The 22,319-nt window shown below is 39.4% G+C and overlaps 2 protein-coding genes across 6 annotated transcripts in view; one reads left to right on the forward strand and one right to left on the reverse strand.

Annotated features, from left to right (window-relative positions):
* Positions 1-17,542, reverse strand: part of ANAPC1 (anaphase promoting complex subunit 1) — a 97,698-nt gene extending 80,156 nt beyond the window's left edge. For 3 of the 5 annotated variants that reach the window (XM_040496728.1, XM_040496725.1, XM_040496729.1), the window contains exons 1-10: positions 17,291-17,542; positions 15,316-15,552; positions 13,630-13,791; positions 7,904-7,955; positions 7,577-7,677; positions 6,826-6,908; positions 5,419-5,492; positions 2,990-3,135; positions 2,547-2,767; positions 1,644-1,853 (exon numbers count right to left, since the gene is read on the reverse strand). In XM_040496728.1, coding sequence (XP_040352662.1) covers positions 1,644-1,853; positions 2,547-2,767; positions 2,990-3,135; positions 5,419-5,492; positions 6,826-6,908; positions 7,577-7,677; positions 7,904-7,955; positions 13,630-13,791; positions 15,316-15,528 — 1,262 coding nt within the window. In that variant the 5' untranslated portion in view covers positions 15,529-15,552; positions 17,291-17,542. Of the gene's footprint in view, positions 1-1,643; positions 1,854-2,546; positions 2,768-2,989; positions 3,136-5,418; positions 5,493-6,825; positions 6,909-7,576; positions 7,678-7,903; positions 7,956-13,629; positions 13,792-15,315; positions 15,553-16,547; positions 16,792-16,869; positions 17,221-17,290 lie in introns of those variants that run through there. The other 2 variants (XM_040496727.1, XM_040496726.1) reach the window with 2 other exon arrangements.
* Positions 17,543-17,661: 119 nt separating this feature from the next.
* Positions 17,662-22,319, forward strand: part of MERTK (MER proto-oncogene, tyrosine kinase) — a 148,558-nt gene continuing 143,900 nt past the window's right edge. Inside the window, exon 1 of the mRNA XM_040496731.1 lies at positions 17,662-17,754. Coding sequence (XP_040352665.1) covers positions 17,721-17,754 — 34 coding nt within the window. The 5' untranslated portion in view covers positions 17,662-17,720. The remainder of the gene's footprint in view (positions 17,755-22,319) is intronic.

Below are 22,319 nucleotides of genomic sequence, written 5' to 3' on the forward strand. Positions count from 1 at the left end.
TCTGCAACTGCAAGCTCATCCACAGGCCTCCAGGAACCCAACTTCCACACACTCGTTAACTTCCAATCCACCTCCTTGCCTCAATCATCACTTAGAAGCCAACAACTTCCTTCCACATTTATTGCTCTGCTCTTTCCCCGGAGTTTATGACCCACACATAAAGCACCTCCTTAACAGCCCTCATTAAACAGACCATCTGTAAATCTCTCTCTCTCTCTCTCAAGCCGCCCCTTTCTCAGCACTTGCCCTTCCTTCCTGCACAAGCAAAGCGACAGTATTTACACATACCACACACTCATACTTCTGAACTTCTGATCCCCCTGCCTATATGCCCTTCTTCCCTTTCCCACCTGGCAAATACCTATTCATCTTTCCAAAGCCCTACCAAAGAGTAGGCACTTGCCTCTGTGTCACCATCCTTTAGCTGTCTCTTTTTGAACAGGGACAGTGACCAATTTGCCTGTGAACCCACAGCCAGTAGCACACACACTGGAGTGGGCTGAATTAATAAATGATTAAAGAGAACATAAAACATAAAAGTCGCCCAACCGGCTGAGCCACCCAGGCGCCCCTCCTTTTAATTTTTTAATATAATCAGTTGTTAATATTTATAAAAATACAGAGATAAATGTTAAGGCTACATCAGTTTCAATAGAGGATATTAGTGATATTAAAGTGTTTATAAAAATATTCTTTTATCATTTCCTATTTCTTTCTTAGTAGTAATAATCTCTCAGATTTGAGGTGTTTGATATTTTAGAGAGATTAATGATGTTTCCCAGAGGTCTGAGTTGTGTTTCCCAAAAACAACAGCTGACACTCAACCAACATAAAGAGAAAACTTTAAAAAAAGTGCTATAAAATCCCAGGTTTCTTAATCTACAGAAACATCATTAATCTCTCTAAAACATCAAACACCTCAAATCTGAGAGATTATTACTACTAAGGAAGAAATAGGGAATGATAAAAGAATATTTTTATAAACACTTTAATATCACTAATATCCTCTATTGAAACTGATGTAGCCTTAACATTTATCTCTGTATTTTTATAAATATTAACAACTGATTATATTAAAAAATTAAAAGGAGGGGCGCCTGGGTGGCGCAGTCGGTCAAGCGTCCAACTTCAGCCAGGTCACGATCTCGCGGTCCGTGAGTTCGAGCCCCGCGTCAGGCTCTGGGCTGATGGCTCAGAGCCTGGAGCCTGCTTCCGATTCTGTGTCTCCCTCTCTCTCTGTCCCTCCCCCGTTCATGCTCTGTCTCTCTCTGTCCCAAAAATAAAAATAAAACGTTGAAAAAAAAAAATTAAAAAAAAAAAATTAAAAGGAGGGGCGCCTGGGTGGCTCAGTCGGTTGGGCGGCCGACTTCGGCTCAGGTCATGATCTCGCAGTCCGTGAGTTCGAGCCCCGCGTCGGGCTCTGTGCTGACAGCTCAGAGCCTGGAGCCTGTTTCGGATTCTGTGTCTCCCTCTCTCTGACCCTCCCCCATTCATGCTTTGTCTCTCTCTGTCTCAAAAATAAATAAACGTTAAAAAAAAAATTTTTTTTTAAAAATTAAAAGGAAACTTCAGGCAAAATACCAAGTAATTTCTAAGACTTATATCAACATTTTTCTTTGGATATAAAAATATATACTCCAAACCTTGTATTAGTAATTGTTTCTGTCCATAAATGGTCAATACAAAGTTCAGGAACAATTGGCTCTGTTTCTGGTGCAAGGAAGGAGCCATTAGAATTACTATTCGGAGAATGAGAAATACTATGTCTCTTTGGAGACTGATTATGGCTTGAAAGGTTGAACCTCTGCACCCCTGAAAAAGAGTGCACTCCTAAGGCAGGAGAATGAGCACGACTGCAAAATAAACAGAGAGAGGGCATCACAGTTAATAAGGCAGGCTGACAGAACACGGTTTCCAATCATACTTTCCAAAACTATGTACCGAGTGCATTCATGGCTTAATCCCAGTCAGAAAAACATTTTTTTAAGGGAATAATTAAATGGTTCACATTAACATATTCTAAAGATTTAAAATTCTTGTTAGAATTCATCCTTTTAAAAACTGAAGCTTGAGTTCGTTTTCTTAGAAAATGAACTGTTTATATTATTCAAAAAAGGTCCAAACTACATTCCTATATATTCAGACATGTACATACCAACAAAACTATGCCCCTCTATTACCAGATAGATATTAACAAAAACAAAAATGCTAATGCAAATTAAGACCAAAATAATACATACATATATTTATTTGCAACTAATATTCATCAAATTGCTGTCACTCAGTGGAAGAAATGAGGCAACCAATCTGATGACAATAGGCAGCTTCTAAATAGGACTTATTTTATAAAACTGCCAGGAGACCTAGATGTCTTAGCAAAAGTAAAATAACTGGGATAATAGCTATTTTCCCTAAAAAATACCCCAAGAGTTGTCAACAGAAATTTTAAATCCTTCAAAACATTAAGAGAAAGTTTGAGAAGAAAGTATCTCTTTCTTGGGATATCTTGTTTAAAACAAGGACACACTTCCACACTTAATTCCCACCTTAGAGCTGCCATGTTGGAAATAGAAGGTGAACGAGAGTGGAGACTGGGTGAGGAGGTCGAGCGACTCTGACTGTGAATGGAGGAGTAATTCTGGAAAGGTGAAGCCACGGGGGAATCTCCTTTGGAGAGGCTTCTGAGGTGTGCTGTGAGGGAGCTACTAGTGGCCACATTCTGTGGGGTTCCCCCCTGTTCAGAGAACTTTAAGACAACATTCTCTTCCTTAAGTCAAAATGATGAGAAGGGGGGAAAAAAAAGGCAATAATTAGATCAAAAGGGTTATTTCCTGGTGAGAATTCAGGGTAGAAGCCAGTTATTAAAGACACAGTATTTTTTTTTCCTAAGAAGCTCAGTCCATTTCACAAATGATTCTTCCAAATACATGTGAAAGTTCTCAGTGTTAAAATCCTTTCATAGTAACAAGTGACTTGCCTCTATCCTTACCTCTGTTTTGACTCTCCGGAGAGCCCACACAGAATGCAAACTTTGAACAGTGTCATAGGTCATTATAATGGAAGGGTCAGTGTTGAGAAAAACAATTTTCATTGCATGATCTACAACATATTGCACTCTTGATGAACCAAAAAGACCTTAAAGATAAAACAGAAATGACCAATGAATTTCATAAGACAGTTCTTTATGAAGAAACTTCATGCAACTCCTAAAGAGAAACCAAGCCAATTAAGACACAAAACCCGTGATTATAATTATATGTATTTTACATATAATATATATTTGTATGCATTTATTACATATAATTATGTATTTTGTATATAATTATATACAATTATATAACCACCCTGAATTTTTAATAAATTTACTTTGGGTATCAACTCCCTCAAAATATATTAAAGATAAGAGTGTTACCAGTTTCAATTCCACATACATGCAATCCAATGATGAAAATCTGTGCCTACTCACCATTAAATCAGCCACATGTAGAAGGTCTGTGACTACTCAACAGCTGACTGATTTGAAAATTGCAATCAAATATTCTGCCAAGTTTCACTGCTTTACTGTTCTTCTTCTGTATGAAATCTGTCCTTTATAATAACTATTCTAACAGAGTTGAACAGTACACTACTATTTACTGAGTATATATGCAAAATATATATATATATATATACACACACACACAGAGTATATATGCAAAATAAGTTTTTCCTAGTGAGTTTAGCTTTTACTTCTATAGTAGCCTGAATTGATTTCTATAACCTTATTAGCCAGCTTCCTCAACGATTCCCTCAGTTAAAATATTTTTTAAGTTTTAAATAATTATTTTATAAAAATAAGAAGTATTTCATAAAGAAATGAATAAAACCACTCATAATTTCACCATCTCAAAATATCTACTATTAACATATTAGGGAGTATTCCTCCTAGTGTTTTCTCCTATATATGTAACAACTTTTTATGCTTTTACAAAATTAGAATCATACTGTATTCAGTTTTATATTCTATTTAACATTATGAGTAAGCAATTCCTGAAATCATTAAATATTATTCAAAAATATGATCAATAATGGCTTCACACCATTCAGTCACAGACTCTAACATATTTATTTAGGTTGTAACTGTTACCAATATAATATAGAATTACTAACACGCTTTTCTCTAAAAAAAAAAAAAACCAAAAAACAGAGAATAAATAGCTTAGGCTTTGTGGACCCATGCTGATTTCTGCATGTTTTCTTCTACAACCCTTTAAAAACATAAAAACTTTAAAAACATAAGCCTTACAAAAACAAGCTACTGGCTGGATTTAGCCCATGCGCTGTAGTCTGCCAAGCCCTGATACAAAAGATTAAAACTTCAATGAAATTTCATATTGTGTGCTTTGGATAAAGTCCCAAATTGGTCAAAAAATATAAACATTTTGGGGTGCCTCAGTGGCTCAGTCAATTAAGCACTGACTTCAGCTCAGGTCATGATCTCACGGCTCGTGAGTTCGAGGCCCATGTCAGGCTCCGTGCTGACAGCTCAGAGCCTGGAGCCTCCTTCAGATTCTGTGCCTTCCTCTCTCTCTGCCCCTCCCCTGCTTGTGCTCTGTCTCTCTGTCTCTCGAAAATAAATGAAAAACGTTTAAAAAAAATTTTTTTTTAATATACATATATAAACATTTTTTCAGTTTTCAAGTCCTCATTATTTACAATTATTTATCACATTTGGTCACATTTAAATTATTAAAATAAGGATCTAGAAATACCTGTAAGAAGTATTAAAAGTTCTGCATCTCAGCAAATTATTTCATTATGCACAGAGAAAGTGAATCACTAAAATTATACAGTACATACAGGCTGAAGAAACTACAATTTTTTCCTCAACAACAACAAAAAACTTAAGTTTATCAAAGTATTATTTATTTACTTATTAATTACTGAGGAACAGAGTCCAGAGCCATCTACAGGTAGGTTAGCAAGTATATCAATATTCCTGATTGATTACAGGTCCTATTTTTTTTCTTAACGTTTATTTATTTTTGAGACAGAGAGAGACAGGGCACGAATGGGGGAGGGTCAGAAAGAAAGGGAGACACAGAATCTGAAACAGGCTCCAGGCTCTGAACTGTCAGCACAGAGCCCAACACGAGGCTCAAACCCACACACATGAGATCATGACCTGTGCCAAAGTCAGACGCTTAATCAGCTGAGCCACCCAGGCGCCCCATACAGGTCCTATTTTTAATAAAAGAATAACTGTTAAAACATGGTATTCAAGAAGATCTTGCTTCAGTATAAATTTCATAATAAAAATGTTTAAACTATATTATTTCTATAAAACAAGCCCAATTTTCATATAAAGTTCCTTCAATTTCCTATCCCCCAAACTCAATAAAAAAGCTTATATGAAAGAACTTATAAAAATACACTTACTTCCAGATTTACAAACAAGTGGGGTTATTTCATCTAGTGGATGCAGCATGCTGAACATAGTGGGTAAAGGTTCTCTAGTAATAAACAGATATAAATCAATCACCAACACAAAATGATTCCATTTGTATGCAAATTTTACACTTTGCCTGCAAAAAAGTACCTTCTCCAGATTCCACAAGCAACTAGAAACCTGTCACCTCAAAAAGCAACCCTCTAAACTTTTCCCAGTATCTTCTATTTCATTCCTAGAAATCCCTCCTCTTACACATGGTAATTCTGTGCATACACACACACACACACACACTCCCTCCCTCCCTCCCTTTCTCTCTCTCTCTCTCTTTCTCTCTCTCTCTCTCTCTCATGGAAATCAGTACAGCCCAGGGAGTATCTCCAAACAGCAGTCATCACATTACAGAACAGAGTAATGAATAAGCATAAGGCAGTCTTTTTTTTTTTTTTTAACCTCTCTTAGTGGCAGTGTGTCTTTGACAACTAAGAAAGAAATTTAGTGTCTTATACCAACTTACAAAGAAGTACAAACAAAACAAAAAGGGAAGGAAAACTTCAAATAAATAAAAAGGTGGCAATGTTTTAAGGAGTGACTTTTAAGAAGAGAAAAAAAAACAGACCTCCTATCTAAACACAGCAAGATTAAAATCTTTAAGCAATTTTTTAAAAACCGTCAATAAACTTTTAAAAAAGGGTGGGGGGGGGTGCCTGGGTGGCTCAGTCAGGTAAGCATCCAACTTCCGCTCAGTTCATGATCATCTCACAGTTGGTGGATTCAAGCCCCATGTCAGGCTCTGCGCTGTAAGGATTAAAGCTGTTAGCACAGAGCTTACTTCAGATCGTCTGTCCATCTCTCTCAAAAATACACATTCAAAAATACATACATACAAACATACATACAAGTGTCCACTACTTGTACCAGGCTATGACAGGTACTGTATGCTCATGCCCTTCAGTAAGCTCACAATTTATTAGGGAGACAAGGTAAAGATGCTACTAATAAGCACCTACCATTTACTGCACACCTAATATGTACTAAGTCCTATTTCAAGATTACATACATTAGCTCATTTAATCTTTGCATAAATCCTAACAGTAAATGATCGTACTTCTATAACAGGTAAGGAAACTAAAGCTAAGAAAGCTCTAATGACCTGCCCAAAGTAACACAATGAAAAAATGACAGCACTAAGAACTGAGTCTTTTTATCTATAGTATGTGGTTGTTTAATTTTACTATGAGGTGAGGTGGATGGGAGGAAGCAGAAATAATTCGGTGCCAAGTCAGAAATAGAGCTCATGGAAATTATCATCATCCCAAACTTTTAGGTGAAAAATTTTACCTCAAAACATCAAAAAAGCCTGAACAATAATATACTGAACTGAGTAAGCTGAATACCTGGGTGGACCTGGAGGTAACTCATGTGTAGAACTGCTTCGTTCAAACAACAACCCATATTTGGTGGGCCAAACATTTGCAACCTATTAGGTAAAAGGATAGGAAAAAACAGAAGTAAAAGAAACTACTCTTCATAACATGTGCTTAAGAAACTACAGAGCATTAGATTTTCTTCCAATTTAATAAAAGCTTTTCCAAACATGATCATTAACTATACATATGTGTGTATACATATATATGTGTACATACATATGTGTGTGTACACACACACACACACACACACACACACACACACATATATGTATTTTTTTTTTTTTTAAGTCCAAGACAAAATCAAATCTAAGCAAGAGCTCAATCAGAAATCCCTGCCACTGGCTAATACTAGTACCAAAATGACAATGTGATAAAATTTTAACAATAGCACTAGGTATGAAAAAGATGATGAGAAACAGGAAAAAGACTACTATTGCTTATGTGCTTTAATATTCCAAAATGATTTCTTTTTAAAATTTAAACTGAAAAAATCTCTCAGGAGAAAAAACCCATAATTAAATTTACTTCATTAAATAATTTATTTTTTGTGCAAAGGATGGAAAAATAGTATATTAAAGCTATTAAAATTTGGTTACTTTAAATTAATAAAAATAACATTCTTGATTACTACAAGATATAAGAACAGCAATACTTTTACAACCAATTAATTCAAGAATATTCTCAACAAAATACAAAAACAGTGAAACACTCAACTTACCTGGAAAGGTAAAGAAGCTATATAATCCTTTCCTTCTATGCTATGCATGTTAATACATGAGCTTTGCAATATACATATGCATTTTTCTACTTCATCACTACCTGAAAAAAAAGGGTACAACCAGATTTATTCATTAAAAACAAAAAATCCCAACAATCAGAAACTGCCAATTCCCAACAGCACAAATTCTTTAATGTACCATATAAAAATGCATAGGTTGAATCACTATTATTAGTGACTACATATTTTGAACAACAACCGCAACAAAAAAAACAAGCAGAGAAACATTTAGAGTAAGATGAAATGAAATTTCAAAAAGAAACTTACTGTAGGCCTTCTCAGATTTATCCTGTGATATGATGAAGTCACACCACAATGCCTAAAATCAAAACAAAATGCTTACCTGAGAAAACTGTATCTAAATGATAACCTATTCACTAATGGCATCTGACTAATAGCAATGACACCTACATCATACCTGTCCCTCCTCATCAGCTCAATATAATACACCACGGGAACAAAAAAGGTGATAAAATTAGACTTAATTAATGATAAATATTATAAGGAAAGACAAACTATGTTTGCAAATAAGTTTTAGGAAAAGAGAAGGGAAGATGAAAATCCAAAAACCTACTGGACAGAAGCCCTGCAGCAAAAGTCAATTCCAATAATGGCCCACCCTCTATTATAGGTGATTACATTAGTAAATCTTACTATACAAAGCTAAAAGGTTACCGTAAGAGTTCAAAATTGCCAAGTTATCTTATAATCTCCAGACTTACATAATGATCTCATCATTCTTAGACTGTCCTAGACTCACTTTAGAAAAAATCTTTAGTGGCGCCTGGGTGGCTCAGTTGGTTAAGCGTCCAACTGCAGCTCAGGTCATGATCTCATGCTTGTGGGTTCGAGCCCTGTGTCAGGCTCTGTGCCAACAGTTCAGAGCCTGGAGCCTGCTTCAGATTCTGTGTCTCCCTCTCTCCGCCCCTGCCCACTCTCACTGTCTCTCTCTCAAGAATAAATAATAAACATTAAAAAAAAAAAGAAAAAAGAAATAGAGAAAAAAAATCTTTAGAAAAATTAACATTTTCCTTAAAGGCCCCGCTTGTAAAATTCAAACTAGGAAAAGCCATTAGACTTCAACTGGCATGCTTAACAATCACTTATCGAAATTGTTTAACGGCATTTTGTATGTTTTTGTAATTGTAGTAAGATATAAATTTACCACTTTAACCATCTGTAAGTGTACAAATTCAGTGGTATTAAACACATTCACAATGTTGTACAACCTCATCACTATCTACTTCTGGAACTTTCTCATCACCCCAATCAGAAACTGTACCCATTAAACACTGACTCCCCATTTCTCCCTCCTCCCTGCCCCTAGTAACCTTTATACTACTTTCTGTCTCTATGAATTTGCCTCTTCTAAGAGCCTCATGAAACTGGAATCACACAGGATTTGTCCTTTTGTGTCTACCTTACCATACTTTCAATGTTTTGCCATGTTGTAGTATCAGAATTTCCTGCATTTTTTAAGGTTGAATAATAATCCTCTGTACGTATACAGCACACATTGCTTATCCATTCATCTGTTTTTGGACACCTGGACTGGTTCCACCTTCCGGCTACTGTGAGGGGCACTGCCATGAATATTGGTATACAAGTATTGGTCTGAGTCCCTGCTTTCAATTCTTTTTAGTTAATTTATTTATTTTTAGAGAGAGAGAGAGAGAGAGAAAATGAATATCCCAAGCAGGGTCTTCACTGTCAGCACAGAATCCGACACAGGGCTCGAACCCATGAACCACGAGATGACCTGAACCGAAATCAAGAGTCAGACAAACAACTGAGCCACCCAGGCGCCCCTCCCCTCCCGGCTTTAAACTCTTTTGAGGATATACCTACAAGTGGAATTCCTAGATCGTATGGTAATCCTATATTTACCTTTTGGAAGAACCACCAAACTGTTTTCCACAGTGGTTACTTTCCATTCCCACCAGCAATGCACAGCGTTCCAATTTTTCAACATCCTCACCAACACTTGTTATCTTTGGTGTTTTTAATAATCATCATCCCAGTAGGTGTGAAGTGGTATCTCACCATGGTTTTGATTTGCATTTGCCTGATAACCAATGATGCTGAGCGTCTTTTCATGTGCTTATTGGCCATTTGTAGATCTTTAGAGAAATGTCTACTTAAGTCCTGTGCCCATTTTTTAATTGGACTGCTTGCTCTGCTGTTGTTGAGTTGTAGGGGTTTTTAATGACATTTTAGCAAATACAAGTTCAAAGAAAAACAGGCACCAGAGCTGCACTCCAATCTGAAATCTCCAAAGTCTGCACTGTACCTCAGTCTCAACTTCCTCTTATGAAACTCTACCCTCCCAGGCTGTAAAACTAGATACTTCAGTCTCCTTTACCCCTAATATCTAAGAAGTCGCTTGCCCCCTCTCCACCTATTTCCCTCAGCCTTGTCTCTCGCCTCCATCTCCCCATTGTCTTCAGGCGCCCATCTCTTTCGCCTGAACCGCCACCAAACAGTATTCCGGGCAACAGTCTCTCCAGTCAGTCCTATATGCTCCCACCAAACTAATCACTTCTCAAAATACAAAACTGATCATGTACTTTCCATTTGCAAAGTAGGGGATAAGCTGCCTTCTGCATACAGTTTAAAATACAAATTCCTGGGGCGCCTGGGTGGCTTAGTCGGTTAAACGTCCGACTTCAGCTCAGGTCACAATCTCACAGTCCGTGAGTTCGAGCCCCGCGTTGGGCTCTGGGCTGATGGCTCAAAACCTGGAGCCTGCTTCTGATTCTGTGTCTTCCTCTCTCTCTGCCCCTCCCCCGTTCATGCTCTGTCTCTCTCTGTCTCAAAAATAAATAAACGTTAAAAAAAATAAAATAAAATACAAATTCCTTGGTTCACATACAAGTTTAAGTTCGGATCTATCCAATACCTGCCAGCATCTACCCATAGCCACACCCTGAGTACAGCCATTCTGAATTTAGACAAAGTCATGTTTTTCCACACTCTTTACACTGAACATCTGTCTCACCTAAATCTAAGTTATTAATAGTTTGCCATATCTGTTTATATACATACACTTGCGTTCACGTGGGATTGAGGGGACACTATTTGAATTACACATCATGACACTTTACCCCTAAACGCTTCATCATGCACTTCCTATAAATAAACATGGTTTCCTATATAGCCACAAAACCATTATCCTGCCTAAGAAAAAAAAATGATTTTTGAACATCACTTAATATCCATTCCATTTGCAACTTTTTCAAATTTTCAAATTTTCCCAAAACTGTCTTTTTTAGCTGATTTTCTAGAACCAGAATTCAAAGTTCACTTAACAAGTTTCAAAAAATATTGCATTTGGTGATGTCCCCTTAGTCTCCTTTTAATCTAGACAAGTCTCCACCTTCTTTTCTTTCTCCCTGACTTTCTAAAGAGACCAGAATCTAGACTGTGCCCCCAATTGTTTTCTCATGGTGTTTTTTCTTTAAATTTTCTATTATGGGAAATTTTAAACATATATCAAGTAAACAGAGTAACATAAGTCCCATCAGCCAGCTTCAGTAATTACCAACCTTTGGCCATTCTTGTTTCATCTACACCTCCAACCCACTTCTCATCTCATGATAGTTTACAAATTGATCCTCTAGTCCCCATTATTTCCTATAATTGAAAATTAGGTCTAGATATTCAAGTTAAGTATTTGAGAAGAAAAGGTAGTAGGTTGACATCACCATACCTCGTGCTGCATTACAGCTGGAGGCGCATATCACTCCTTTGTCCCACTATCATTGATGATAAACTCAATCAATCTGGTTGAGGTGGAGAATAACAGATACCACCAAAGTAGAGATACATTGTCCCTCCACATTACAAACAATCCAGAGGGCAACACTTTGGTGCCATGGTCATATCCTTTTACCCAAAAGTGTTAGTATCCATTTATGATCTTCGTCTGAATCAGTTATTACCTTGGATGCTAAAAAATGGTGATTTTCAGATGAATGGATAAAGAAAAGGTGGTGTATATATATATATACAATGGAGTATTACTTGGCAATCAAAAAGAATGATTTGCAACTACGTGGATGGAACTGGAGGGTAATATGCTAAATGAAATTAGTCAGAGAAAGACAAATATCATATGACTTCCTTCATATGAGGACTATAAGAGACAAAACAGATGAACATAAGGGAAGGGAAACAAAAATAATATAAAAACAGGGAAGGGGACAAAACAGAAGAGACTCTTAAATATGGAGAACAAACAGAGGGTTACTGGAGGGGCTGTGGGAGGGGGGATGGGCTAAATGGGTAAGGGGCATTAAGGAATCTACTCCTGAAATCATTGTTGCACTATATGCTAACTAATTTTGATGTCAATTAAAAGAAAAAAACAAAAAAAAGAGTAGACCCATGTTCCAAGTGTGATCAGGCCAGCCAATATCAATGGATTTGTTTGCTGCTTTTATGTCTGTCCAGCAAAGGCCACAGTTCATAGCAACATGCAGTCAATTAAAACTTTTTCAGAGAATTTCTATGTGAGAAACTATTAAAGGCCATCTTCTCCAATTTGAATTAATTCAATTAATTCTTTGAATTCAAAACAGGATCTCTACAGCTATAACAATCTCTGATTCAGCTTCCGGCCTTTCTATTAATCCTAACCATATCTAAGCCTTATTTCATTTGTTTTACTCTATATCCAAGTCTGTCAAACTCATTTTGAATCTTGATTCTGTCCAGGAATATATTCAGGGTTTTTTTTTCCATTTATTTCCTTCCCATATTGATAAATAAGCCTTCTCTATCTTTACGTACCTCTGAAAACCATCTTTGAGGGTAAGGCCTAGAAAACGTCTTAAGGTTGGGGTGCCTGTATGGCTCAGTTGGTTGAGCGTCCGACTTCGGCCCAGGTCATGATCTCACGGTTTGTGAGTTTGAGCCCCACGTCGGGCTCTGTGCTGACAGCTCAGAGCCTGGAGCCTGCTTCAGATTCTGTTGTCTCCCTCTCTCTCTGCCCCTCCCCCACTCATGCTCTGTCTCTCTTTCTCTGTCAAAAATAAACATTAAAAAAATTGTTTAAAAAAAAAAAAAAAAAGAAAGAAAACGTCTTAAGGCATTAAGGAATCTACTCCTGAAATCATTGTTCCACTATAGCTAACTAACTTGGATGTAAATTAAAAAACAAATTAAATAAATTCTTATTTTAAAAAAATGGTGATTTTCTAATTCTACCATTCCTTTATTCACTGGTCTACTATAAATATGGGTTTTCCTTCATTAATTGGAAATGAATTGCATGTCTTCCAAAAAGGCAGGGCAAATGTTTAATTCTTTCCTTTTAATTACCAATTTCAGAATAGAATTAGTTTTAATAGCCAACTACAATGATAAAAAACTAGGGATTTCCTTTCCCTTACTCTTTTAGTATTACTATGAGCCCAATCTTTTTTATTCGATATTCTGCAATCATAGTCATCATGTGTTAAAATATTTTTGTACCCTGAATGTCTTATAAGTTTTTACTTACAATAAGTCAAATTAATCAAGGACAATGTTTAAAGATTATCCTTAAACTGACAAAAGATAGCATAAAAAAGGTGATGATATAGAAAACAAATGAAATTTTTATTTTCCTATCATCTTTACTACACGTTAAAATATACATCCAGTTGCTGGAATCATTATGCTATGTTTTTATCATTTCTGTTAAGTTAAAAAAAAATTTTTTTTAATGTTTATTTATTTTTGAGAGACAGAGAGAGACAGCATGAGCAGGGGAGGGGCAGAGAGAGAGGGAGACATAACATGAAGCAGGCTCCAGGCTCTGGGCTGTCAGCACAGAGCCCAACACGGGGCTCGAACTCACGAACCATGAAATCATGACCTAAGCTGAAGTTGGACGCTTAACCGACTGAGCCACCCAGGCACCCCATCATTTCTGTTACATTTTAATACAAAAGTTTGTTGTATTTAAGTGTTAAATAATCAACCAAATGCTAAAATTCAAATCAACTCACCTGCTGAACAGGACTGTCAACTGTAAATGCTTTATAAACAGCTAATGCCTGGCTTTTACTTCCTTTGCTCCAGATCACCATATTTCCAGCCACGTAGAGTTCCTCATCATAATCCACTTCTTCTCCAATTTCGCTGACACCTTTCCTTAACTGCCAGCTTTCCTTAAAAATTAATACATGTAAGACAGGTTAATAAAGCACTTTCTCAATTGTATGGGACAAGACATTAAATCAAACGGTCATCCAAATATAAGTCTCTTACTCTCTCTCTGGAGTAAGACACAATCCAAACCCAGCTCTTAGAAGGTTTGATGCCACCGATTAACATAGTGGGTGTGTAAATCTTACAGGATTTTATGAACAAGAATTTACTCAAAAATTCTATTAACTGCCCTATACTAATATATTATTCTGCCAAAATGTTACACCTTATCAACAAACCTTATACCTTATCTATAGATCCAAAAATGAAACCGACATACTCGGGACACAAAAAAGGTATATTAAGCATATACAGGGGTGATGCAAGGGAGCAGTGAAGTACACGTGGGAATCACTGGTGGAATTTATACACAATGCTTATTTCCCAGTTTCACAACAACATATACACTCACCTTCCTCCCCTTGTCCTACCCATCAAAATGAATGGGAGTGAGAAAGATTTAGATTTCTAACTACATAAGCCTCCCCTCCCTGAGATTTTGTTATCCCAAAGGGATAAGAAAATGGAAGGCAGGAACGGCTGATTTTCTGACACACACTTGTATCTCACTCCCCTATTTAAGAATTACTACACTATCTATTTGTATGGCATTTGTTTCCTCCTCTAGAAACGTTCAGGTTTTGGGGTGCCTGGGTGGCTCAGTGAGTTGAGCGTCCAACCCTGGATGTCGCCTCAGGTTGTGATCCCAGGGTCATGGGATCTAGCCCCGTGTCAGGCTCCACACTGAACATGGAGCCTGCTTAAGATTCTCTCCCTCTCTCCCTCTGCCCCTCTCCCCTACTCAAGTGCACACTCTCTCGCTCACTCTCTCTCTAATTAAATTAAATTTAATTTAACTTAATTTAAAAAAAAGAAGAAACACCCAGGTCTTTTGCGGCAGGGACCATTTCTAACTCTACCATCTACTCATCAAATAACATGAAATCTGGTCTCCACATACTAAGCAAAGAGAAAGAGGTTCAAAATAGACCATAATCAAGCCTGGTGGCTCAGTCGGTTGAGCATCCAACTCTTGATTTCAGCTCAGGTCATGATCTCATGGTTTGTCAGTTCGAGGCCTGCACTGAGCATCAGGCTCCGCACAGCACAGGATTTCCACTTGGGATTCTCTTTCTCTCTCTTTCTCTCTCCCTCTCCTCTGCCACTCCCACCCCCACCCCGCTGGCAGGCACACTCTCCCAAAATAAATAAATAAACTTTATAAAAAATAAAAACAAAATAGACCATAACCATACTACTGAATTTGACTTCCATTATGAAATCATGAGTTATACATGTCTAAAGAGCTATGACACCATAATACAATAATGTAATTATTCTAGCCTTTACTGTAATTACCAAATCTGAATCTCTACCCCCCAAGAAGCATTATATTCATTCCTCAGTTGCATCTGAGTAACCTTAAATTATAAATAGATCACATCACTCTAGTTTCAAAAATATAATGGGAAACTTAATGGAACCTTCTGTTTCTCGTGGATTGTAACCTCCTGAAGGGATCCCACCAAGCCAGCAGCACCATCAGAAGACCATAACTCAGAGGCTGGCTGCAGCTGGCGAAGCTGAAGGTTCAAAGCATTAGGGTGGTGCTTGCAGTGGTCTCGACCAAAAGGAACAAATTCCTGCAAATCCCCGGCTGCAATCATTGTTGCCCTTTCTTCATAGAAGTTCGACATGGGTTCCAAATATCAACATTATTTCTGCATGAATTCAAACACATTCTGGTCAGCTTCTAGAGTCAAAACCAGAATATAAAGATCATAAAAGTAAACAAAAGAGTCATTAATCCTATCATATTATATAGATGTACGTGTAATCATAATATCAAAGGGCGTTCCAGATTCCATGAAAGGCATACCTAAAGGATCACTGGCATATTGGAATGAAACAAACAAAAACACGTTACCTCTAACTCATCAGAAGTTGAAATACGGCTTTTAGTAGACCAGTCCACAAAAGACCTAACAAACTATCAAATCAAATGTCATCAGCAGTTTTGACATGTCAATTCACTTAAACATATAACTACAACCAATTCCAATTTTTGGTGAAACCATAACCAAGGCATGAATAACCCTGGCCATGGAAAAGTCATGCTTATAGCAAATTTAAGAGTGCTAGCTTTTAATCAACACAATCTATTACAGTACAGCTCATTACTGCAAAGATGTAGATGAGCTCTAGATGGAAAAACGCTCCTTTACCTCCAAAACACTGCTACATACAGTAATTGACAACTAATAAAATTCCAATATTCTATAAGGTGGTATATCAGGTGGATGCCAGTTCTGTCTCTGAGACAACACCTACATTAGAAATAGGTTTTGCAGCATCTCATTTAAACTGCAATCCTTGAACACAGAAATCAGAACAAATGTATAGACAACCTTTAGCGTCTGAAAACCGCTACAGATAACCTTTAGCGTCTGAAAAACACTCACAATTAAGAATGCAATTAAATTTGACACAGATTTCTCATCTGAAGTTTTTTTGGCATCAGTAGTTTTCATTGCTGCACTATCTCAAAGCCTCTGTAGTTTCTATGCAGCAGAGTTGCAAAGCTATTTTGCGGTGAATCAACATTCCTTAGATAACTGTATGTCACAATCGTGGCACTTATTTCCTCCTGCTAAAATTCAGAATTGAGAACACTTGAACTTAGGACACTACTAATAACGTGCCTTACAAAACTTACAAGAAAACAACAAAACTCAGCTGGTCTTCCTATTTCCTAGTCAACAGGATGGCCAGCATTAACCTTGTGACTTTGTCCAACTTCAGTTGTGCAATTTCAAAATGTTATTCTATCAAATCTTCAAGAAAATTACATTATTACAGAATTAATTTAACAGTACAATATCTTTTTGTACGATTAGAACATCTTTAATACTTTTAAAGTACCCCAAATTTTTACGTTTACTCATTAGAGCAACAAAGAAAGCTACAAATAAAAGTACTATGTTACATTAATAAGATAAATTAAGATATGAACATTGGTTACTAGGAACAAAAACTACTCTGCCAAAGGTAACCACAAAACTGCCTTAAGAGGAGACCCAAATGCACAGGAAACGCATCTTGCGTAGTCTCCGCAAAAAGGCAACGCTTCCTCGGCCTCCTTAGGGTTAGGTGAAACCAAAAAGCTAAGCCCTCGGGCCTCAGAAAATTCTGTCCGAGAAGCAAGGAGCTGTAGAGAAGCTGAGGCCCACATGGGACACCGCGTCCAACTCAGGAAGGAAGTCAACGAGGAGTGGAGCGGGGAGGTGCACCCCGGAAAGCCCAGCCCGCAGGCTGAGGACCCCTTGGCGCAAACGGGCGCCTAGGGCCTGCCCCTGGACTCCCAGCCCTCCGGTCACCGGATGCAGGTCAACCTCGGGGCGGATGCGAGGTCGTAAGACATGTGGTGAATCACCGGACGCTGCGGGCCCGAGCCCGCACCTGTGTAACTCGGGACGCGTCAGGCGCGGCGAGCCCCGGCTGCTCCCCGGAGGCGCGGGGGCCGAGGGGGCCCGAGGGCAGCGGTGGGGTCGGTCACGGTGACTCCTCGGCCGCTGCCACTTCTCATTCCCTCTCCCTCCCCTATTCCGGAGGAAGAATGGGCAGCAGCTACGGACGCGACTGCGAACGACAAGCAGGCGTGCAGGGAAGCCACTCAGGCGAGATGTTCAAATGGACGCTTCCATCTTTGCTTTCCCGTCCTGCCTCGCGCAGGGGCGGGGCGGGGTGGGGCGTCGCGGGAGGCGCGCGGCGGGACATCGGTCCTAGCGCCTGCGCAGTTGCAGGAAGAAAGGAGTTGTGTTTTTCAACCTCTTGGGAGCGCAGCGAAGGTGTCGAAACCCTGGGCGCCTTTGCCGGAGCCTGTGCCGTGATGGGCCCCCTCCTGGCGTCCAGATCTTCTCCAGGTTATGTCATAACAAGCTTGAACTGCTCTTAACTCTGAATTAGGAAATATTCTGGCCAGTTTCACTCCAATCTCCAGACCCCCAAATGGGAGGTATTGTACTCCACGCTTGGGGCAGAAAGGGAGGGACATGCGGATTTTCTCTCTTTGCCAGTGCACTTTAACTTTTTGGGGTCTGGACCCTTTAAAAAGTTGATGAACGCTATGGAGGCCCCGACAAAAACGTAGCGTGCAATTTCTGAGCTTCACAGACACTTCTATGCGATTCATAGACCCAGATTAAGAACCCTAGTTTTTATTCCCCCCCCCCCCCCCCCGGGTGGATTCAACTGTACAATACCACACTTACAGAAACTAGAAAACTTTCTTGAGCTCTGATCTCCCATTGCATGATATCTCTAGGTTAAAAGTATTGATAGGCGTCCTATTGCCTAAAAAATAGTTCAAGTTCTTTATCCAGAAATGTAAAGTTGGCTGAAACTTTATGTACACTAGGGTTTCCCCAAACACACTTTGCACTTCGTGGTGTGGTATCTCGGCTTTTTATTGAGAATGTTAGCCTTCAGGGTTTGGCTCAAATGCCTTTTCTCAGAAGCCTTCACTCCAACAGGAAAGCGGCTACTGAGGACTGAATATTTGTCCTGCCAAAATTCGTACGTTCAAACCTAATGCCCCATGTGATGGCATTAGGAAATGAGACCTTTAGGAGGTGCCTAGATCATAAGGATGGAGCCCTCATGAATGGGATTAGTGTACTTTTTTTTAAATTTTTTTTAATGTTTATTTATTTTTGAGAGAGCGACAGAGCACAAGTAGGGGAGGGACAGAGAGAGAGGGAGACACAGAATCCAAAGCAGGCTCCAGGCTCTGAGCTGTCAGCACAGAGCCTGACGCGGGGCTCGAACTCACAAACGATGAGATCATGACCTGAGCTGGAAAAAGGCACCCCAGTGTGCTTTTTTATGCGACTTCACAGAACTCCCTGTCTCCTGCCACCCACCAAGCGAAGTCACAGTAAAAGACAGCTATCAATGGAACAGACAGCAGGTGTCACCAGACACTCAATCTACCAGTGCCCTGATCTCAGACATCCCAGACTCCAGAACTGTGAGAAATAAATGTTTGCTGTTTGTAAAGCCAGGCAGTTTATGGTATTTTGGTTATGGCAGCCCAAATGGACTCAGACAGAGACTCTCTTAGAAGTTTGAGGAGATCTGCCTTTCACTGTAGTCATTTGCTTGAAAACAAAATATCCCCAGACTTCCCTGGCCTGATACAGGGATCAGATTTTGATCAAGACAAATTGGTCAGTAGGAACGAGGCAGGAAGGAGCCACACAAATAAATTCCCTTTTCCTCTCCCTCAGATAGACGACTGTAAGGAATGGTTTCTCTGCATCACCTGTCAAGACATGTCTGTGGCTGAGTGGGCCACCTGCCAAGGAGACTACTGATGTGTAGGCAGCCCGTTGTGAAGCAACATCCATGCAGGACTTCTTAGCCTTCCCTGCTCCTTCCCTTCATTCTCTCCAGCTTGGAGGAAAGCATCAGCACTCATCACACTTGCCTCTGGCTCTATCTTTTAGGGAACACAAGCAACACAATCCATTAAAGAGTTTCTCATGCTGCTAATGATCCAATCTGTAAAGCAAGTCACTGAAAGCATTCACTCAGCTCTCCCTCCTGGGTGTTCCCTTGTTGCTCGCAAAATCTCAAGATGTTTCTCTGTGGCCTCAGCGGATGTGCTCTGTGAGGACACCAAGGTCAATGTGGACATTTCCCCTCCAGTACTCCCAAAGACCATCCTTCCTCTGGTGCACCCCTGCAGCATTCCAGTGTCCGTGACAGCATGGCTTGGACTCGTGGTCTGACAAAGTCTCCTAAGAACGGAAATCTTCTAGCTTCTGCCATTAACCTCTGCCCATAGGGGTCCAAACCACAAATCCAGGAGTTTTAGAAAATGGTCATCTGTTACCTCCATCATCCTCCCATTTTCTTCTAGCTTTTGAGGCATCCACTTGGCTCAGAACACAGAACCCTGGTGTAGACTCCTACAGGCAACCAACTCACCACACTTCTGTCATGTCCTCCAAATGAACATGGATTATCTGTAGGGCTCCTGAGATTGCATTTTGGATACAGATACAGATGTATCCAGTATTATAAAGTAGACCTCTTCTGTTGGTGTACTTACCCAGTAACTAGCAAAATTCCCCATATATTATTGGCACGCCAAAAAAATTGAATAAAATCCCCATTTCTCACTTTTAATCTATTTGTGACAAAAAAAAAAATGCAAGTCTCTGCATTAGTAGCCATTGCTACATAATAATATTACCACAAAATGTATGGGTTAAAATAACATGTATTTATTATGTCACAATTTCTATGAGTCAGGCGTCCAGGCCTAGATGGGTCTTCCACTTGGGGTCTAACAAGGCTGCAATAAAGGTGTTGCTTGGAGTATGGTCTCATCCAAGGCTCTACTGGGGAAAGCTTTGCTTCTAGGCTCACTCAGAATTCAGTTTCTTGTAGTTCTAGGACTAATGGCTTCAGCATTTTGCTGGCTGTCAGCAAGAGGCTGTCCTCAGCAACTAGAAGCCACGCACAATCCCTGTGGTGTTCCCCAATATCATCAAAGCATGCAAGCCAAGAAGGCAATAGCATTTACTAGCAAGAAGTCACAACCTTAGTCTAGTCACAAAAGTGACATCTAATCACCTTTGAGGGTTAAAAGGAATCACACTCAGGGCTGGGGAAGGATTACATAAGGAAGCAGGGATCACTGGGAGTCTTCTCAGAAGCAGCCCACTACAGTCTCCAATATCTGTCTGGTAAGTATAAGGCTTTAGACTACCCATTTTGGCGGAGAATGAAATGTATGCCAGGTTCTCCCTCTCTTCTGAGCCCTTACAGCAGCCACCTCTCTGCCCTTCCTTTCTGGGCCTGCACAGGGCCCTACATCTGCCTCTCTACCAGACCCACCCTGGGCCCTCAGCTGACTCTGTCTCACCCTGTAGTTCTCCACAACCTCATAGTCTCAGAAACCACAGAAGGACTTTGGTTAAAGCCAAGTTTTCTGGGGCGCCTGGATGGCTCAGTCGGTTAAGCGGCCAACTTCAGCTCAGGTCACGATCTCGCGGTCCGGGAGTTCGAGCCCCATGTCAGGCTCTGGGCTGATGGCTCAGAGCCTGGAGCCTGCTTCCGATTCTGTGTCTCCCTCTCTCTCTGCCCCTCCCCCGTTCATGCTCTGTGTCTCTCTGTCTCAAAAATAAATAAAACGTTAAAAAATTAAAAAAAAAAAAAGCCAAGTTTTCTGTGTTTTAACTATCGCAGAGGAGACACAGGAAAAACAAGCTGCTTCTCAAACACCTGAAATCTTACTTGATTTTTATACAGGTGAAGCAGAAGGACCCAGAAGGTCAGGGGACAGTTAACCAGTTCATTTACATGGTTAAGTGAATAACAAGAGGTGTAGTTAATGAGCTATCATGTAATATTTTCTGAATGTATTCAATTTTCCAATACATGGTTCACAAACTTGAAGATAATCCAAGCATAGGGGTTAGGATTTATATTTGAAGTAGGGTAACCAATCATCCCAATTTTCCCAGAACTGGGGTTTCCCAGGATAAAAGACTCAGTTTTAAAACCAGACAGCCCATGCCAACCGAGACTACTGGTCAACCTAATTTGAAATGACAAAAGGCAGGCTTTATACACATGTGAGTAAACCCTTACCTTCTGGGGTTTGGGGACAATTCAGGGAAATGAACCCCTCCGCACATAAAACGCAATATCTTCTCCATTTCAAACGTATGGCTAGACTGGCTGGTCCAACTTAAGTCTCACAATGTAGTACGTCCCATCTTAAAGAGAAAGTTCATATTTCTGATCTAAAATTTTTCGTTATCAAACGGAATGTTTACAGTATTTTGATTTCACATTAAATGCTATCTTTTCCAAAAATAACCCATTTTCCCCAAGAAAAACACAACAATTTTAGAGAACTGTAATTAGAGATTAAGTTGAGAGTAGGTAGGGACACTGGGGTGGCTCAGTTGATTAAGCGTCTGACATCAGCTCAGCTCATGGTCTCGTGGTTCATGGGTTCGAGCCCCATGTCAGGCTCTGCTGACAGTATCAGGCTCTGTGCTGACAGCTCAGAGCCTGCTTTAGATTCTGTGTCTCCCTCTCTCTCTTCGCCTTCTCCACTCACACTCTCTCTCTCTCTTAAAGATAAATAAACATTTAAAAAAATTGAGAGTAGGTGGCATGTGGAAACTAAATTGTAAAAGATTGGGTTAGACCATCTTTCTTTTTTTTTTCAAAGGCAATTCAGGGTAGTTTGATTAGTACATTTTATATCAAGCCCTTCCTTCCCAATTTTGATTTTAACCAGCAATACTTTACTATTTTAAGCCTCTGGGTCCTATAATTGCTAAATTAGTAGGCCACAAACCTTGAAATGATGACAGTAATAAATTTCCTCATAGTACAGTGAATATGTTATTGTGTGGTACTGAATGGGGACCTAAAATACAAATAGCACCAAGCTATCTGGGGA

This window comes from Herpailurus yagouaroundi, unplaced genomic scaffold (genome assembly GCF_014898765.1).
Source record: "Herpailurus yagouaroundi ecotype Mexico unplaced genomic scaffold, PumYag 188, whole genome shotgun sequence".
In the NCBI taxonomy this organism is placed as follows: Eukaryota; Metazoa; Chordata; class Mammalia; order Carnivora; family Felidae; genus Herpailurus; species Herpailurus yagouaroundi.